Raw genomic sequence first — 17596 nt, 5'->3', positions numbered from 1 at the left:
GCCTTGGGGATATTTATTTTGAATTTTTCCAGAGTATCTGCATAATGTTAACTGCAGGGAAAGAAACCGCTGCCAAGTCCAGAATAATAAGTTAATTTACTTACTGTTAATAGCGTCTATTTTCAGCACTGAAGTTTTCTTTCTATTCTCCCCAAGTCAAAAAAATTCAGTATTGTACAGTGTTTCAGCTTGTTGCTTCACCTCTGATAGTAGATATATTAGTAGTTATTGTGTGAGTAAAACAGACCCAAACATGCCTGAACATCAACTTCAACTTCTAAGGACTTGCTCCTGTTCAGTAAGGTGAGGGGGCTTTCTATATTTGTAGAAAGCTTGTTTACCATATTACCCTTGGCTTCTGCATAATGCTTCAGAAAGCACAACCAATTTTTTTTTTATTTAAGAAAGACAAACAAGAAACATCATACATTTTGGAACATGGCCCCTGATCTCACCTCTATTGTGAAATGTTCTCCTGTAGAACACGTCCTGAAGTACTTTGATCTAGAAAAAAGACAACAATGTCACCAATAGTGTTGTAAATCAGGAATTCTCTGAATATTTTTCCCCATCAGAACCTTTGAGTTTAAGTGGTCTGTGCTGCTTCAGTATCGTAAGAGAATTTGGATAGGTGTAGCTTTCATACCTCTTTACAGTCACACAAGCTCTACTTGGTAAAATTTATTCTTCCACACAATTACTGAAAATACCTAAGCTATTTCATTAGCTTGGCCCTATCTGTTTTATACAAACAACACAAAGTAACATGAAATGAGGTCTCATGATTCTCAAATTGTGTGAGGACTCATGAGCATAGTAATTGTCTTCACATTAGGGGTAAGGAATGAGGCCAATCGCAAAGACCTATGCCACTTGCAGTGGTGCAAAGGTACAGCCTCTCATCTGTGAGCAACTTTCTATGGATGGCAAATGAAGCACTTAGCTCTGCTCCCTACCATGTATAGCAATTAACAGAGATGCAAAGTGCCAAGAGCAAAGCAGTTTTCCTCCTTCTACTGGGACCACAAGGCTACAAGACTGTGGGCAACCTTATTTGCCCTTTATTCCTAATAATATTGTACCATCTTGCAGGGAAAAGGCAGATTTATTTAAGAATAAATCTCTGCCCCAATCCTGAAATTGATACAATATTAAAATAAAAACAAGAATGCTTCTCAATGCTTGCAGTACAATACTGTTTCGACTGCAATAAAGTTAAAAAGAAAGAACAACCTTTGCACACAGATCCTTCTGTCTTAAGCAGCACATGACTAACAGTAGCTTGTACACAGCTCATTGATTCTTTTAAACAAACAATATCACTCAGTGATCAAAATCATACCTGATTTTCCTGTTCTACCTGCAGATGCTTTAGGCAGATCAATTTATTCATTTCCCAGTTGCAACGTAATATGCAGCTATATTGTAGAACAAATCAAACCTGAATTCTCTCCAGAAGCTAAAATGACTAAACTGAGACTATTGTACTTTGTTCACATCATGAAGAAAAGACTCTCTGGAAAATAAAATAAGGCTGGGAAAAGTTGAAGGCATTATGAAAAGAGAAAGACTCAAAATGTGATGGCTTTACTCAATAAAGAAAGCCACGGCCTTCCGTGTGCAGGATCTGAGCAAGGTTGTTAATAATAGGATGTCTGGGTGACTGTTAATTTATAGGATCACCATTAGGGATGTGCGCTTCGGGTTTCAGCAATCCGAAGCAAACCCAGATCAACCCCGATTCGGGTTGATCTGTGTTTCCCAAATCGGCCCCAGCAGAGCTGCCCCGATTTGGGAAACCCGAAGCAGAGCAACTCGAAGTGATTTGGGTTGCTTCGGATTGCTCTGTGTAGCCTTTTTCCCTTGCCATGGCCAGCAGCTCTTCATTTCCCGATTGGTGATTCTCTGGGATGACATTGTGATTCTCTAGGAGGATATTGTTTTTCAGATTCTTTTTTAAAATGCTGCTGCAGTGAGTGGCTGGTTTGAATTGAGGGCTTGTGCAACTTAAGCCATAAATTGGCAAGCTTGCAGTGCTTAAGCCATGTGCTTGCCTTTCTCTGGGCTGGCTGTGCTGCTGCTGAGTGATTACTCCTGCTGCTGAGTGACCTGCTGCTTCTGCTTCTGCTGCTGGACCAACTGAATTTTACTGGGCTATCCTGGTGGACCTAGACTGGACTGTCTGCAACAGGTTAGAAAGTCATTGACTCATTTTTTTTCCTATTTGGGGGAGAGTGGTGGTTGATTCTCTAGTCTTGGTGGCTTGAAGGAGGGGAAATTGTGGGTAAATTCTCTGATTATTGCTTCTTAAATACTGCTTTTGTTTAATCATTGCTGTGTGTGTGCTGGGAAGGGGGCTGAATTTTAGCCTTGTTCTGTGCCTTGATTCTCCTGTTGCTGCATTTTAATCAAACTCTGCTGAGCAACTGGGAGGGAAGCACACTTTTTACTGCTGCTGTGCTGATTGTTGTTGCTGTTAGATGTTCTTGTTATACGGGTGTGAGGACAGGGGATGAAGTGAGGGTTGGTGCCAGCTGATGATGAAGGCTAGACCCCAACACTGCCTCATAGACAGTTTTCAGCCTGAAGCTGGCAGGGGGGAGGGGATCCTCTGCAACTGTGCTCCGCAAATGCCATTGTGTTGTGCTTGCTTGTGTCTGGGTATTTTCTTGTTCTGCTCTGTAGTGTTTCCCCACTGGCAGAACTTAAGAGCCTGACTGCAGGAAATGACAATGGATTTGCTGGACTAAGTTGCAAGAGTGTCCCGATTGAGTTTGGTTTGGGTGGAATGGATGTGACACTATGGTGCAGTTCCTGTTGAGACACTTGTGGGGAGGGTGGGGCAGAAATCCGAGAAATAAAATTTAAACAAAATTATTTTTGGTGTGTTTTTGGTTGTGTTCTTGGTGTGTTTTTGATTCTCTGGTGTGATGGTGGGGGTTGATTTAATCTAGGACTGTAGATTGTAATTAAACATTGATGTGATGTTTTTAATGAAACTTGGGAGGCCGTTGGAGGAGGGTTGGGAGAGGGCCCCCTGAAGGTTTGGTGATTTTTGCTTCCAAAATTCTACCCCCAGCCTCCTAGAACTGCCCATTTGATTTGGAATGAATTCAATGGATGATTCTCTGGAGTGAACTTGATCCCCTTTCATCAGTTTGGCTGTATCGAGGGAGGCTGATCATTTGTTCACTTCCAGTTGCTCACTCATTTCATATGCTTTTGTGTATTTTTAATCAATTTCTTCTTCCTGTGATTCTCTAGTGGTCCTCATAGGGAATAATGCCGCAGGGGGGACCTTCTTTGGTGGTCATAACTTGGTCCCCCCCAAGTCCAATCTCGATGAAACTTGGGAGGCTGGGGGAGGAGGGTTGGGAGAGGGTCCCATGAAGGTTTGGTGAATTTTGCTTGCAAAATGCCACCCCCAGCCCCCTAGGAACCTTCCCCCTGGTTTTTCCCATAGGAAAGAATAGAGAGAGGCAGCAGCTGGGGGGACCTTCTTTGGGGGGCCATAACATGGCCCCTGAAGTCCAATCTCCCTGAAACTTGGGTGGCCATGAGAGGAGGGGTGGGCAAGGGTCCCCTGAAAATTTATTGCAAATAGGGAAGAAAATGCCCCCCAGGCCCCCGGATAGCCAGGAGCAGTGTTTCCCATTGGAAACAATGGCCGAATCGTCCCTAATAAACCCGAATCTGCTTGAATACCCGAGCCCAAATCAGCTTGCTGCTTCAGGTTTTGGGTTTACCCAATTCCCCCCCCCCCCGCTCTGGGTAAACCAGAAGCAGGAAACCCGAATCTTTTGTGGGTGCACACCCCTAGTCACCATACATCAGATGCAACCTGATGGCACATAACACACAAACAATCCTCAGGAACAGAACCAGACAAGTAACTTAAGGAGTTCCAGAGCCAAGATGCCACCACTGGAAAGGCCCTATTCTTATGGACCACCAGCCTCACCTCTGAAGTGCAGAGATACATGTAGGGGCTTTTCAGAAGAATTTGACTGCCAGGGAGATTCATGTGGAAGCAACTGGATCTTAAGAAATTCTGGCCTCAGAGCATTTAGGTCTAATAGTTGTGGTGGCACGGGCGCCTGCTCTGTTTGGGCAACTGAGCCGCCGTCGTTGGCCTGCAAGCCCCGCTATCTGCCTCCCACCATCCCTGGTGGGTGTAGCTCACTCTCTCCGTCGCTTCCACCACTCACTGGTTTGTACACTGCCTGACTGAGGGACAGTGAGATCCCTCTGGCTGAATTCCTTACTGGGAAGTGAATTACCAAATCTTCGGTTGGGCCCTGGAGAATTGGCAACCCCCCCCAAAGGTCTCGCCTTCTCAGTTTTCCCGGGCTCCCTCCCTTCTTGTAGCGTGCTAAGTGGGAGAGGTTACGTAGTGAGAGCACCACAAGGGTCTTTATATTAAAAAAACCTACAATTCACTAACTATATACAGAACACTTACAAACAAAGCAGGTAAAGGCACAAAACTTAGATGTAGACCATTCTTTGCAGAACCCATAGGGCATAAGATTAAACAGAAGAGAACTGCCGTCTGCTTTCCCTACCACACTGTCCCCTAGTCTACCTTAAGGGGGTCGTAGTCTCAGGGAAGGTTCACCCTTTTTCTTTCCTGCTGCCTCCCAGGCCCTCCACATTGGGCCTAGGCACCCTGGTTTCACCCAGCAGCAGGAGCCTCTCCTTCCTCAATCAAGAAGGTGACTGACTCCCCCTCAGGATGGGCTGGGTATATTTATTGAGGCTGCTCCACCCCTTATTCCCCCCCCGCACTTTCTTGGCCCGGGGCAGCTGGGAGTTGTAGTCCAGAAAGAAGGGCGTCCCCCACCAAGACTCCTGCAGGCCCCTCCCTGGCCCTACAGCCCATTAACCCTCCTGGGAATTCCAGATCCGTTTCAAGGTGTTGGTTTTAACCTTTAAAGCCCTAAATGGATTGGGACCAGCATACCTAAGGGACCGTCTCTCCCCGTATGTGCCCCGGAGAGCACTTCGTTCAGCAGGTAAGAACTTACTGGTGATCCCTAGCCTTAGGGAGGCTCGTTTGGCCTCGACCAGGGCCAGGGCCTTTTCAGTCCTGGCCCCAACCTGGTGGAACTCTCTGTCTGAAAACACTCAGGCCCGCCAGGATCTTGTATCATTTCGGCAGGCCTGCAAGACAGAGATGTTCCACTAGGCTCACAGTTGAGGCCAGCGTCAGGACCATCACTGAGCCTCCCACCGGTCTCCGGTATTCGAGTACAGCTCGTGTGTCTGACTGTCTCCTCTTTGTATGCTAGGGACAGGAATGTGTAGCCAACTATATCAGGTTTTTGTATATATATAATTTTAATTGCTGAATTTTATTGTAGAATCTGCTATGTAATTGTATTTTATGACTGTTGTACCCCGTCCTGAGCCCACTTGTGGAGAGGACAGGTTAAACACGGAATAAACTAAACTAACTAAACTAAACTGGGGAAACATTTTTTTAAAAAAAACCAGATTAACTGCAACCAGCACCCAATTCAGCCCTTGTAACCATTTCGTTACAGTAGTCACCACCACTTTCAATGAGACCCAGAAACAATTGCTAAGAACTCCTAGCTGGTAATCTTGGGGCCACCTTTTGCAGCAATTAAAGCTTTCAAATGATCTTCAGAGGCAGTATAACATAGGATCTTCTGAATATAGTGTCCAAAACTCTCACAGGCCATTTCCACACGTCTCCCCCTCCCGAAAAATAGCGCAAAACTTATGTAACGATGCACCTTCATGGCGCAATTTTCCATCATGACTTTGCTTTGTGGCGCATTTTCTGATGTCATTGCGCCACGAACCAAGTTAGAACCTGCCTAAGGAATCATGGTAACAATTCAGAGGCTGTAACGGAGAGTCTCTCTACAGAAGACATCTTATACGGGGATGCTCAAGTGACTTAATTTCTGTGTGGCCTTATATTCAAGTGTATTCTGTCTCCCTAACAGTGCCTGTGTATCCACAATGGGAGAACAAGCATAAGATCTTTCATATGAGCTTCCCTGTTAGACATCTTGCGTAGAGAGACTCTGAGAAAAAGGAAGTTGTAAAAGGAGGCCAAATAGCAGAGTTCAGTAGCACCTTTAAGACTAACCAACTTTATTGTAGCATAAGCTTTCAAGCGCCACAGGTATCTTTGTCAGATGCACACAGAGAGATAAAGAGAGCCACAGCTCTCTTTGTCAGGTAAAAGACCTACATCCTTACAATACTTGCTAATTTTAGGGTAAAATGGACAGAGCTAGTTACTGGAAAATCCTCAGGGAAGTGTGTAGCCAGAATTCATAAACGCATAACTCGCCCCTTCACTCTCCCCACTATGAGGCAGATTTTCCCACCAAAATCCAGTTTCCCTTCTTTGACTGAGCAGCCCCAAGTAGCATGTTCATATTTGTGGTTTTGAAAGTCTGTTTTTCCCATCCTGACACACAAATACAATTTTGGCTTTTTAGACCAGCCCAGAAACTTGATGGGGAAAAACAGGAACCCACTTCCTTTTTGTTTGAAATAGCACTAGAGGCTGGATAATATTCAAAAAGTAACAACTTTATTTAACAGGCAGGAATTAAGTAAGAGTAGTCAGGGGATGGAAATGTGGATAGAAAATTTTGTAACAAGCAAAATACTATCCTTGAAGCTTATTTTCATACTAGCAACAAAGCCAGTCGTGGCAAAAAATACAACATGCTCTAGAAAGGGCAGAGGGGCTGGACCGGCCATTGCTGCCTCCCCGTGCCCTGATCCTGGCCGGGAGAGGTCAGGGCAGCCTGGACAGGCATGGACGGCTCCCCTGTGTCCCGATCACGGTGGGAGGAGGGCAAGGAGGCCGGGCCGAGCATTGCCGCCTCCCCTGCGCACTGACCCCAGCCAGGGGAGGGCAGGGCAGCCGGGCATGGACACCTTCCAATCGCAGCTGGGAGGCGGTGTTGCCTGTCCCACTGCCTCCTCGCTCCAAGCCAGCTGCGGAGGACCATGCAGGCAGGTGGGCCCTTCTGCCCGCTGGCCAATTGTGGTGGCGAAGGGCTGGGAGGCACGCCCACCTGTCCTGCCACTTGCCCAACCCTGATCCAGCTGTGGAGGGCTTTGCAGGCAGGCGGGCCCTTCCCTCTGCTGGCTGATTGTGGTGGAAAAGGGCTGGGAGGCGCACCTTCCCTGCCTGCCCCGATCCGGGCACGGGGGCTTTGCAGGCGGGAGGCCCCTTCCCTCTGCTGGCCAATCATGGTGGTGAAGGGCTGGGATGTGCACCCACTCGTCCTGCTGCCTGTCCACCCTGATCTGGATGCAGGGGCTTTGCAGGCAGGCGGGCCCTTCCCTCCACCAGCCAATTGTGGTGGGAAAGGGCTGGGAGGCGGGCTGTCCTTCCTGCAGTCGCGCAGACTGCACCTGCACTGCATAAAAGGTAAGTTGTTATCAATACGGCTCACCTTTTACGTTTAAGTATATTCTTGGTTACTAACAGTGAGAGGTTTTCCTTAATAATTTAGGCACAGAAACAATGTTTCTTCAGGAAGTTTCCTATGACAGTTCAGGTTTCCTGGGGCTCGTTTAAAACACTTTTCCCTTCATAACAGACCTGAAGTTTTCCTCAGAGACAACCCCACCCCCTAGAAACTGGGTAGGAATTAATCTTCTTCTCAGAAGATATAACCCTTCTTTTTGGGGGTTGAAAGGGAATCTCGACACACTACCCAATCACTCTTGCCAAAACACACTCCCAGTTCTCTAGTGTCTGTGTAAAGTGTACTTCAGCTTATGTTGACACTTAAGACTTCCCCTCCCAGCTCTTTGATTTTGTTGCACTTCGGAAATTTGCTGTTAAATGCAGACCATCACAGGTTTCTCTACATAAGTATCTGAAAACAGGGGAATATCTATAGCAATAATCAGCAATATATACAGTATGAAGATGGAACAAGAGTTGTTAAGAAGAACTTCTTGCTTAAGCTTTTTCTTCATATGTACATGAGAAAGTAAGCTCATCTTCAACAAGATATGGGCATATCAAGTTCAGAAAAGACAGTTACAAGGAGATAACAACAACAACAACGCTTATATACCACTCTTCTAAACAGATTAGTGCCTCACTCAGAGCGGTGAACAAGTCAGTGTTGTTATTATACCAATACAGCTGGGGCTGAGAGGAGTGGCTTACCCAAGGCCACTTACTGAGCTCATGGCAGTAGCGCAATTTAAACCAGTAGAGTGCTGATTTGCAGCCGAACCACTTAACTACTGTATAGCTGAGCTCTGACCTGCCCATAAAATGCAAACAGAAACATTTTTCATTAGATACTAACCCTCTGACAAGAGAAAGATTCTGACAACAGAAAGATACTATCTCAAGATATGCAGCTTGTTTCTACACAGTCCAACCGCAGCAAGAACAATGCTAGGCACAACCAAGAGTGCCAGCTTCTTTAGACTAGCTGTCTCCCTACCCCTGAGGCAATCAGTTAGCCACCCTGCAGCTTCAGCTGGTATCCTTAATTCCTAATACTGAAGTAATATTATAGTATTACTTCATTCATATCATATGTTGTAATGCTTTTCTTTAATTTTATGCTATTGTACGTAAGAAACCAGTTTGATGTGTAAATCTAACCAGTTATCAATTGTGAGCATGGCTGGTTGTGTTGCTGTCCAGCGGTGATGGGCAGCCGGATGAGGCAGGGAGCGATGGCGAACAAATAACACGTACACAGCAGATGGAGTTAACAAAGGCCACAACTTTATTGATTACAGTGACAGGAGCATTGGCCCGCATGGGGATCGGATCCCACATCGGCTGACCCGCCTGCCAGCCGATGCCCTCCAGCCCCCACAGGCCCTGCTGTGGGAGGGAAAACCGAGGGATGGCAGTTAGCGGGGTCAATTGGGTGTACACCCCTTATTGTACCCCTGCCAGCAGGGAGTGAGCCGTTGTAGGCAGGGCCCCCGAGCTGGGCCCCACCCCCTGGCCTCCCTCCCTGGATTCCTTATGGGAATCCCCTATAAATGGGGTTCGATGTGGCCTCAGGCCCCATCTCCCCCCCAGAGGGATCGGATCCCAATGCCAAGCTGCCCCCAAAAGAAGTTGTGACGGAAACCGAAACCTAAAATAACACTGAACCAACAACCAGAAAAGGGAGTGGAGGGTGGGACTTCGCTCGCCTGAACTCAACTGGGGCCCCGGTGTGGCTGCCTTGCTTAAGTAAAAAATAGGCAGACCAGAGGGAAGACTGGTTTCCCTTGGTCGGCCCCCCGCGCCCCGCCCACCTGGCGCAACGGCTCCCCGGCCAGAGCCGATTGGCTGGGGAGGTTTGAATCCTATTGGGCCGAGGTGCGCAAGGCAGCCTGGGCAGCAACGCGGCCGCCGCGCTTCCTGCCTTCCCCGGCCGCCCCGTGGACAGCAAACCGGCCGCCCAGGTGAGTCTGGGGGCCGATGCATCTCATTAGAATCCTGAAAAGAACCTGCACCACTGTGAATTATACAATCTAATAAAGCTATCACATAAAAACCTTATTATGTGCTTCTAATTGTTATTCCATAGTGAGTAACAATAAAGTCAGTCTCACAAAACTCTTATATAAATGCCGAATACAGAATGATATCAAAGCCTCCAGCTTAACAAGATTCCATAAACAACTCTACTTGGCTCATGAGTAAACCAAGTTGATAATGTGCTTGTGCAAAGGAAACATATCCTTACTATATAAGAGAGTCCATTCATAAGTTCATTCATGCCCAAATAGGTCCATAAGAATCTTGAAACAACTTAAACCAGCAGGAATGAAAATGAAGTGTCTCTGTGCAGTCAATTCATTCAAAGAAATAAGTCCATTTATAAATATTCAGTAATTCAAAACCTGCTGGAACTACTGTCTCAAAAGTTGGTCCAGAAAACTTTTTGAAATGAGAGGGATTTGGTTGTGATCATGTCTCTCTGATGGGTTGTCCAGATCGCTTTTCCCATCTCAATCGCTTCTTCTTCAAAGTAGTCACAGACTATCAACAACATATGCTCAGAGAATAAAGAATTGTCCCAGTTCTGCTCAGGCAAGAGGCTGAGTGATAAGCCTGACTGGCACTAGCAGGGCAAACATGAGTGTGAAGGTATTGTGCTTTGCTTCCTGCAGCATCCCATGAAAAAATAGTTGTCAGGGGATGTTGCAGGGGAGTATTCAGGAGAGGCACCAGCAGGGCAACATCCTTTGCCTTCTCCCTCTAGATGGCAAATCTCAACCACTGCCACTTGCTCATAAAGTGAATGAACAGTTGACCAGCAATGAGGAACAACAGGGGACACCAGGGCAGCCTAGCAGTGTGGCAGCAGCAAGGGAACACTCGTCCAAACTAATGACAGCAGCCACTTCTGGGCTAGTCAGAGACAGCTTGTTGGGGAGTGGCACAAGGGCAACTTGTATGTGTGAGTTGCTCATTATCAGTGATGCCATCAGCACTGGTCATTCATGTACACTGCCACGGCATAATATTGACAGATTAAAATAACTGCAAGGGTTTAAAGGGATAAACTCACTGTTTCAAGTGCATTATTAGATACTGGAGATGTTTTAAAATATTTATACAAAGAACTGCCAACTTAAAGAGGTTGACTTGCCACTTAAGCCAGTGAGACTTAACTGGTTTTCTGCCATTCATCTTATGGATCACAGAACGTATCAATATTATACTGGGCACAGAATTCCTAGTATTCAACTGTCATCTGAAGCTGTAAATAAACTATAAAAGTTTGGAATACAGTTGCTGATATATTTGTACACTATCTATGAATTATTAAAAAACTGTATGCATAATAAATATATTGCTTTATGTGACACTAGAGACAGAAGTGTGCTGACTTTAATTATTCTCCAGATACAGTAACAGAATAAGCTCGGAGTTCTAATTATATTTATTCCTAGAGGCTTGCTAAGAATGATGTTGTGATCCCTCTAGGAATAAAACAAAGTTGACAATTGAGGTCACTGAAAATAGTCCTGACCCACTTTCTAATAATGACTGTGGCATATAACCAACAGACCTTCACAACAAACAGAAATTTCTAGAATGACATTCAAACACTTGTCAAAAATTTAACTTATGTACTAGATCAACTTTTAACAAGAAAAAAATAGATTAAGTTCAGGAATCATTTAATTATTCTAATAGTTCACACTATAGTTCAAATAAATACAATATATAAATAACTTTTAAACAGTTTGGTAAATCCCACGATGGAAAATGTATATTAGAGAAAAGCTTGGAGATTCAGAGAGCATTAAGGAGCAACATATATGTAGACTGTTTCAGTCAACCCTAACATACTTATAAATTATAGCAGTAAGTTCCTCATATAAGTTTGGATGAAATACAGTTGGACAGGTTATGTGGTCTAAGGTGCTGATATAAACACAATTACAGGTTCTAGGCATTAAAACTAAGAGGCACTGTGATGCAGGTTCAAATCCCCACACTAACATAAAGCCTTGGGCAAGTCATCGCCTTCCAGTTTCATCTACCTCACAGGATTGTTGAGGGGATTAAATAGGAATGAGAGACTCACACATGACACCCTGAGCTCCTTGGAAGAATGACAGGATAAAAACATACCAGGTAACATGTAAAGTATGCTAGTACAAATTAATTGCGGCCCATTTGTCCGTGGCCCATAATAAATTTCCACTGTGACCTTTCACTGCTAACCACAAGAGATTAAAACAGTTTCAGAACTGTCTTACTTTTACTCCAATTAGAGAAATACCACAGAAATAAAATGCTTTACACATCATGCAAAGCATGTACCTTTTTAGAATGGGAAGAGGAAGGGTGGAAGACTTATATGCCTGCCACTTAAAACATTCACTACTGATGCAACCTCAGAGCCAAACTACAAGTGACGTCTTACACAGGTTGGACACTAGTCGGCTTCCCTCAAGTTTTGATGGGAAATGTAGGCGCCCTGGTTTTACAGCTTGGCTCTCCATTACAGCTGCAAGACCAGGATGCCTACATTTCCCATCAAAACTTGAGGGAAGCCAACTAGTGTCCAACCTGTGTAAGACGTCACTTGTAGTTTGGCTCTCATTCTTCTCTCTGTCCAATCACAACACTAACTTGGCTTCTTTGCCCCTGTTGTTCTTGATTACGCCTTCCATTCTTCAGTATGCTTCATAGAGATGGAAAAATTCAAGCTACCTGAAAATGTTAACTGTAATTCAAACACTGGATACTTAAAATAGTGGGTGCTAAATTACAGCATGGAGCTGTCTAAAACATCCTTGTACATTTTTTCTCCTTTTGATGGCTGCTTCAATAAGCTAGACAGTTCTCACACACAATTTTTTTTGTTCAGAATATATTAATGCATTTTATGAGAATTTTAATACTGACATTCTACGCTATTCCTTAGTTAATAAACACTGTATGCTTCTTGACTTCTTTCTCTGATTACCTGCTTTCTCAGTCTCTTAGTAGATCAATGTCTGGCACTTGGTGCTGCATCTAAAATTCAACATCCTAGCTGTTTTCCTTGTTTGCTTGCCAGTACATAAAACAAATTTAGTGATATAAGCAAAAACATGTTTCCTTCATGAAAAAGCATCTAAATTCTGTTCCACAGATTCTTGCATATTCTTGCTGACCTAACAGAAGGAAGATTGTCTATTGGGAGAGTCTGATAAACCAATTGAAGCTCCTTTTCTTCGAAGACAAGTTTTCTTTTGACTACATTAAACAGTCCTATATCACTATGATGAAAAGTATTCACTTTTCTGAAGCAACATTTAACATTGCTTAACCACTGAATATAGTATGAAGCTTATCATCAGTTTCTATAGCACAGTATTGAATGGCAACTAAACGTAGATGCTTTGAATGTCATTAACTTCACTTACAACTATGCTTCTCTTCTCTGATCGTTTAATCTTGCTGTGAACATATTAAATAATTTAATAATCTGTGATTAAGGGGACAACCACTGCTCTGCCAGGGGATATTCTCAAGAGACATATATCCAGGAGTATCTTTTATCTGGGATATTCTGCTGCATCTTTGTAACTATTAAAGCTCTTTATAATTGGGAAGTGCAAAAACTAGCAGCATAAAGGTAGAAGTAGCTTGCCAAAGCCAGCTTGAATATTGTAACAGTCAAGATCCATATTATTCATGTTAATTGTTTGCATAAGACATACTCTATTTCATTTTAAGATTAAATACTGATAATTATGTACATTTCCAAAAAAATTATACTTTCTCCAGGCAATTAAAACATATTTTCTTCTGCTTCACTTATTCATGTGAAAGTTTTAATGCCGAATGGAAAGCATTTTGCCATCTAGAAGATGGGTTAAAGGCCTTCTTCAGATGCAATAGCAGAAGTTATTTTGTAATTAGACAATATTGGAACAGAATTATTATACCCTCTTTCAGTAAGACTGTCTTCATCTCAGAATACATCAAACTATTTTATAGTTTCATAGGGGATTGTACAACAAGACACAGAGACTGTTCAGAGGTAGGAAGTCAGCCAATATAGCACTACACTCATTTGGCTGCTCTTGCGGACCCCTCAGCACTTCCAGTCTTGACAGCATAGAAGGAATTCCTCACTTCTGTATTCGTGGTCTAGCATTACGACACCTCTATTTGTTCTTCTTTGCTTTCTGAACCCTGCAGCATGACAGAAGAGAGGGGCACACCATTATACTATACTGCTATCTTTTCCCATCAGGAAGTACGTTTGCATATTATGTCTCTATCAAGAGTGAACAAGCACGAGTGGTTGTATGTGCAGATGGCACAGGATGCTGCTTCATCTCTCTGCTGTATAAATGTAGGGAACTACTGTGATTTCCATGCCACCATTTTCTATTCCAGCTGTAGGGCTCTAACAAGTTGGATATGCCTGCATCCTTTAGGCTTAGAATTACCCATTCTGGAGTGGCATCTGAAAATATGCTAGCTCCTAATTAAAAAGTCATCTTCATGTTCATCTGATCAAACAGCTGAACCTGTTCATTTACACCCAAAATGACCATTTTTGAAAACTTAATACAACATCCCTTAGTCTTCTGGGCCATTAGAGGTGCAGAGATGGCACACATTATGCAGAGTACCATTCTGTAGTGGCTGTATAGGGAAAACAATTCCCAGCACTAGCGTTTATTTTCAAGGTTTCTAGTAGGATTCAGATTCTGTAACTGATTTGTTTCTATGCCCTTAGAAAAGTAATTATATAATTGCATTGATGCTCCTTGTATAAATGTCACAGTGACTGTAATAGACCATTAATAGCAAGACCTGCTGTAGTACAGTGGTTAAGTGGTTCGGCTGCAAATCAGCACTCTACTGGTTCGAATCCCACTACTGCCATGAGCTCAGTGGGTGGCTCTGGGCAAGCCACTCCTCAACCCCAGCTCCCCAGCTGTATTGGGGGATAATAACAATACTAACTTGTTCATTGCTGTGAGTCGGGCACTAATCTGTCTAGAAGAGCAGTTATTTATTACTATTACTATTATGAAGAAGAAGAAATGGGAGTTTCAAACTGGAAAGGCTATAGAACAGACCTTCAGGTCTACATTCTGTATGAAACAAATATTTCTTTACTCTTTACCTCTCTTTAGTTATTGTCTTCACAGACACAAATAAAACAGTGCTAAACTATGAGACCAAATTATCCAAGCTTTTCCTATGCCAAAATCTCATCTATACCAGGCTAGCCTTTTCATAGATGATACTGTTAAAGAGGTGATAAAATGACCCCTTTTAGGACTAGCTAAAAGGTTAAAAAGAAATGAGCCTGTTTTCACATTCATTAAAACTCTTCATCGGGTGGAATATTAAGCAAAAAACAAAACAAGGGGTGAAAACAAAGTGAACAAAACAAAACTAAGGGTTGAAAACAAAGTGCATGATTACAAAGTCCAAGCCTCCAACACTCTTGAAGAGTAATAGGAGAACTGTTACAGAAACTTAATTAAGCTGGTTTGTATTTTATATGAAACAATTTTAAGATGCACAAAAGCAAAAAGGAAGAGAAGAGCATGGCTTCCATCCTTCTGAAAATGTAAAAGCCAGCAAATATTTGGTTCTGTCCTTAGACTTAATTGAAGCACATGGCTTGCTGAGAAGCAGAAGAAATACATGGTTGCCTTAAGAAAAGAAGGGTGGAGAGGCACTTCTGGAAGGCAACCTATCAACATTATAAGTGACGTTGGTATCTCTGTCAATACCTTTCAGTGAAGGAGGAATAATTGTTTAATAAGCTTTTATACTATCCTATTATCACTACAGTTTAGAAATTCACTTAACCTTAATTTACTCTTCCTGCCTCATACTGCAGGAACTCAGAAAAATCTACCACAAAATAAACCCAACAACACTGAATAACAACCCTCTACTCCCCCCCACCACTCCTCATACAAGCAGAGATGTGGTATTTACTGGGTTGACTCCAACCAGCTTATCTGTTGTCAAATAAAAGGAACACTTTCCTGTGAGCACCAAAATAGGCTGTGTTGGAGACCTGAATACACAAAAGCTATTTGGGATGGGGGACTGTAATAAGAGAACTGGGTGAGATTGAGTGAAAAAGACGGCTGGATCCAACCCATAAAAATTCAGGCTTCCATATGCCATAATGATTCATCACAATTCAGATCTGTGCGGCAGGAAAAATTCCAGGACACCTGCATATCACGTGGGGACTATAGACTAGCGAATTCATTTCCTGGTTTCTCCAATACAAAAACATAAGAAGATTCCTCTTGGATCAGATCAAGGGCCCATTTACTTCCACATCCTGTTTCCAACAATATGATTTGGAGGGCTTTAAATCAACAGCTCCTCCCTCCCATCAGGGCTCAGAGGCATTAGGTATTATCACTGATAGCTGCCAAGAGATCTCTCTTTCCATGAATAATAACAAGCATTTATACAGCAGGTTTGCATGCATAAATCATTCCACATATAATATACTTTGATATGATCCTCCTCACTACAAAGGGGTCAGCATTAGGATGCACTTCTTTTATATTTCTACCCAACCCGCCCTCCAAGAATCCAAGAGTGATATGTGTGGTTCTCCCTTCCTCCACCTTACCCTTACAGCAGGCCTTGGAGGACAAACCACAGAAGAAGCAAAATCAAAACCCAGAACCTCACAGATCAAAGCCATCAATCAATACCCTACACTAAAGTCCCCTTTTAAAGTAGCAGGCACCAACCTCTCTTGTGGCAGTGAGTTCCAGAAGTTAATTATGCGATATGCAAACAAACACCCCTTCTTCCCTTCCTGAAAGCGCTACCCATCCATTTAAAAGCTCTGACATTGAAAAGGGTCTAACCCTTTGAATGAAAGCTCTGTGCTCCTCATAACTTTAAACAGGAGTAAAGGGGCAATCCTCCCTTCCCCACCACCAGGAGCCTGCCTGGCAACAGTGTGGGCTGCCACGACTATGGGGTAAAATCAGCATAGGATTACCAACTCCCGGATGGAAAATTCTTGCGAGATTTTGGGATTGGGCCTGGGGAGGGACCTCAGTGGGGTCCAATGCCACAAAGTCCACCCTTCAAAGCAGCCACTTGCTCTAGGGGAACTATAGGCTGGATATCAGTTGTAATTCTGGAAGATCTCCATCCTCCACTTGGAAGTTGGCAACCCTATTTGTTGTTAGAAGGGCTGTCAGTTCTGGAAATTAATGGAAATCCAAGGAGGGTGACGTTTGGGGACGGAGTTCAGTGGGGTTGTGATGACAGACTCTGCCCTACAAAACAGCCACTTTCTCCAAGGAATTTGAGAGCTATAATCTAAAGAGCAGTTGTAATTCCGGGAGAGCTCCAGGCCCCACCGGGAGTCCAGCAACCCTCCAAGCTACCCCTCCCCAAGGGCGGAGCCCAGACAGGCCAGGCCCGTGGCCTCCCTCGCTTACCCTCCTCCTCGTTGGAGCCGTCCCGTTTCCCGCCTCGGGAAGAGCCAGCAGCACCACTGCGCCGCCCAGCCGTTCCCCATGGCATGCTGGGGGCGGGGAGCGAGCGAACGAGCGAGGGCGCGCGGGGGAAGGGGTAGCACGGCAGTTAAGCACCAACCGCCGCAGCAGCGCCGGACCTCAATGGCGGTCCCTGTGCGGCGCAAGCCAACAGCAGCGGCATCCACGGCCTCGAGCGGGGCGACGGGGGGTGAGGGGGAGGTAGGGCCGCGGCGGCTACAGCGCCAGAGAGTTCCGGCCAGACGAAGCGCCTCTCCGCCAGCCTCGTGGCCCCGCCGCGTCCCCTCAGGTTGGGACCGCCCGCCCCACTGTCGCACGCGAGCCTGAAGCCCCGCCCGCTGGCCCCTTTAGGCCACGCTCACTTTCTCATTCGGGGTTCCGAGTGAGGAAGAGCGGTAGGAGCATGCGCAGTGAGGCAAGTTCTAGCCCAGCCCCTTGCTTCCTACATCAGGGTTACCGACGAGAAATTGGTAATGTTGTCTGTGGAGTGGGAATCCGGATAACGATTACAACGACTGGGTGGTGGTTGCGGGGAAGGCCTGAACGAGGAATGGTGCGAGTGGTGTGCGCAGATGGCGCCAGGATTCCCAGGGGGCAG

General features: G+C 44.6%; 1 protein-coding gene across 2 annotated transcripts in view; it reads right to left on the bottom strand.

Annotated features, from left to right (window-relative positions):
• Window positions 1–17296, bottom strand: part of AP1AR (adaptor related protein complex 1 associated regulatory protein) — a 37247-nt gene extending 19951 nt beyond the window's left edge. For both annotated transcript variants that reach the window (XM_054989861.1, XM_054989862.1), the window contains exons 1-2: window positions 16942–17296; window positions 456–504 (exon numbers count right to left, since the gene is read on the bottom strand). In XM_054989861.1, coding sequence (XP_054845836.1) covers window positions 456–504; window positions 16942–17021 — 129 coding nt within the window. In that variant the 5' untranslated portion in view covers window positions 17022–17296. The remainder of the gene's footprint in view (window positions 1–455; window positions 505–16941) is intronic.
• Window positions 17297–17596: the final 300 nt, after the last annotated feature.

Source organism: Eublepharis macularius, chromosome 10 (assembly GCF_028583425.1).
Source record: "Eublepharis macularius isolate TG4126 chromosome 10, MPM_Emac_v1.0, whole genome shotgun sequence".
NCBI lineage: Eukaryota > Metazoa > Chordata > Lepidosauria > Squamata > Eublepharidae > Eublepharis > Eublepharis macularius.
Note: the sequence above shows the minus strand (reverse complement) of the source record. Positions and strands in the feature narration are given on the sequence as shown.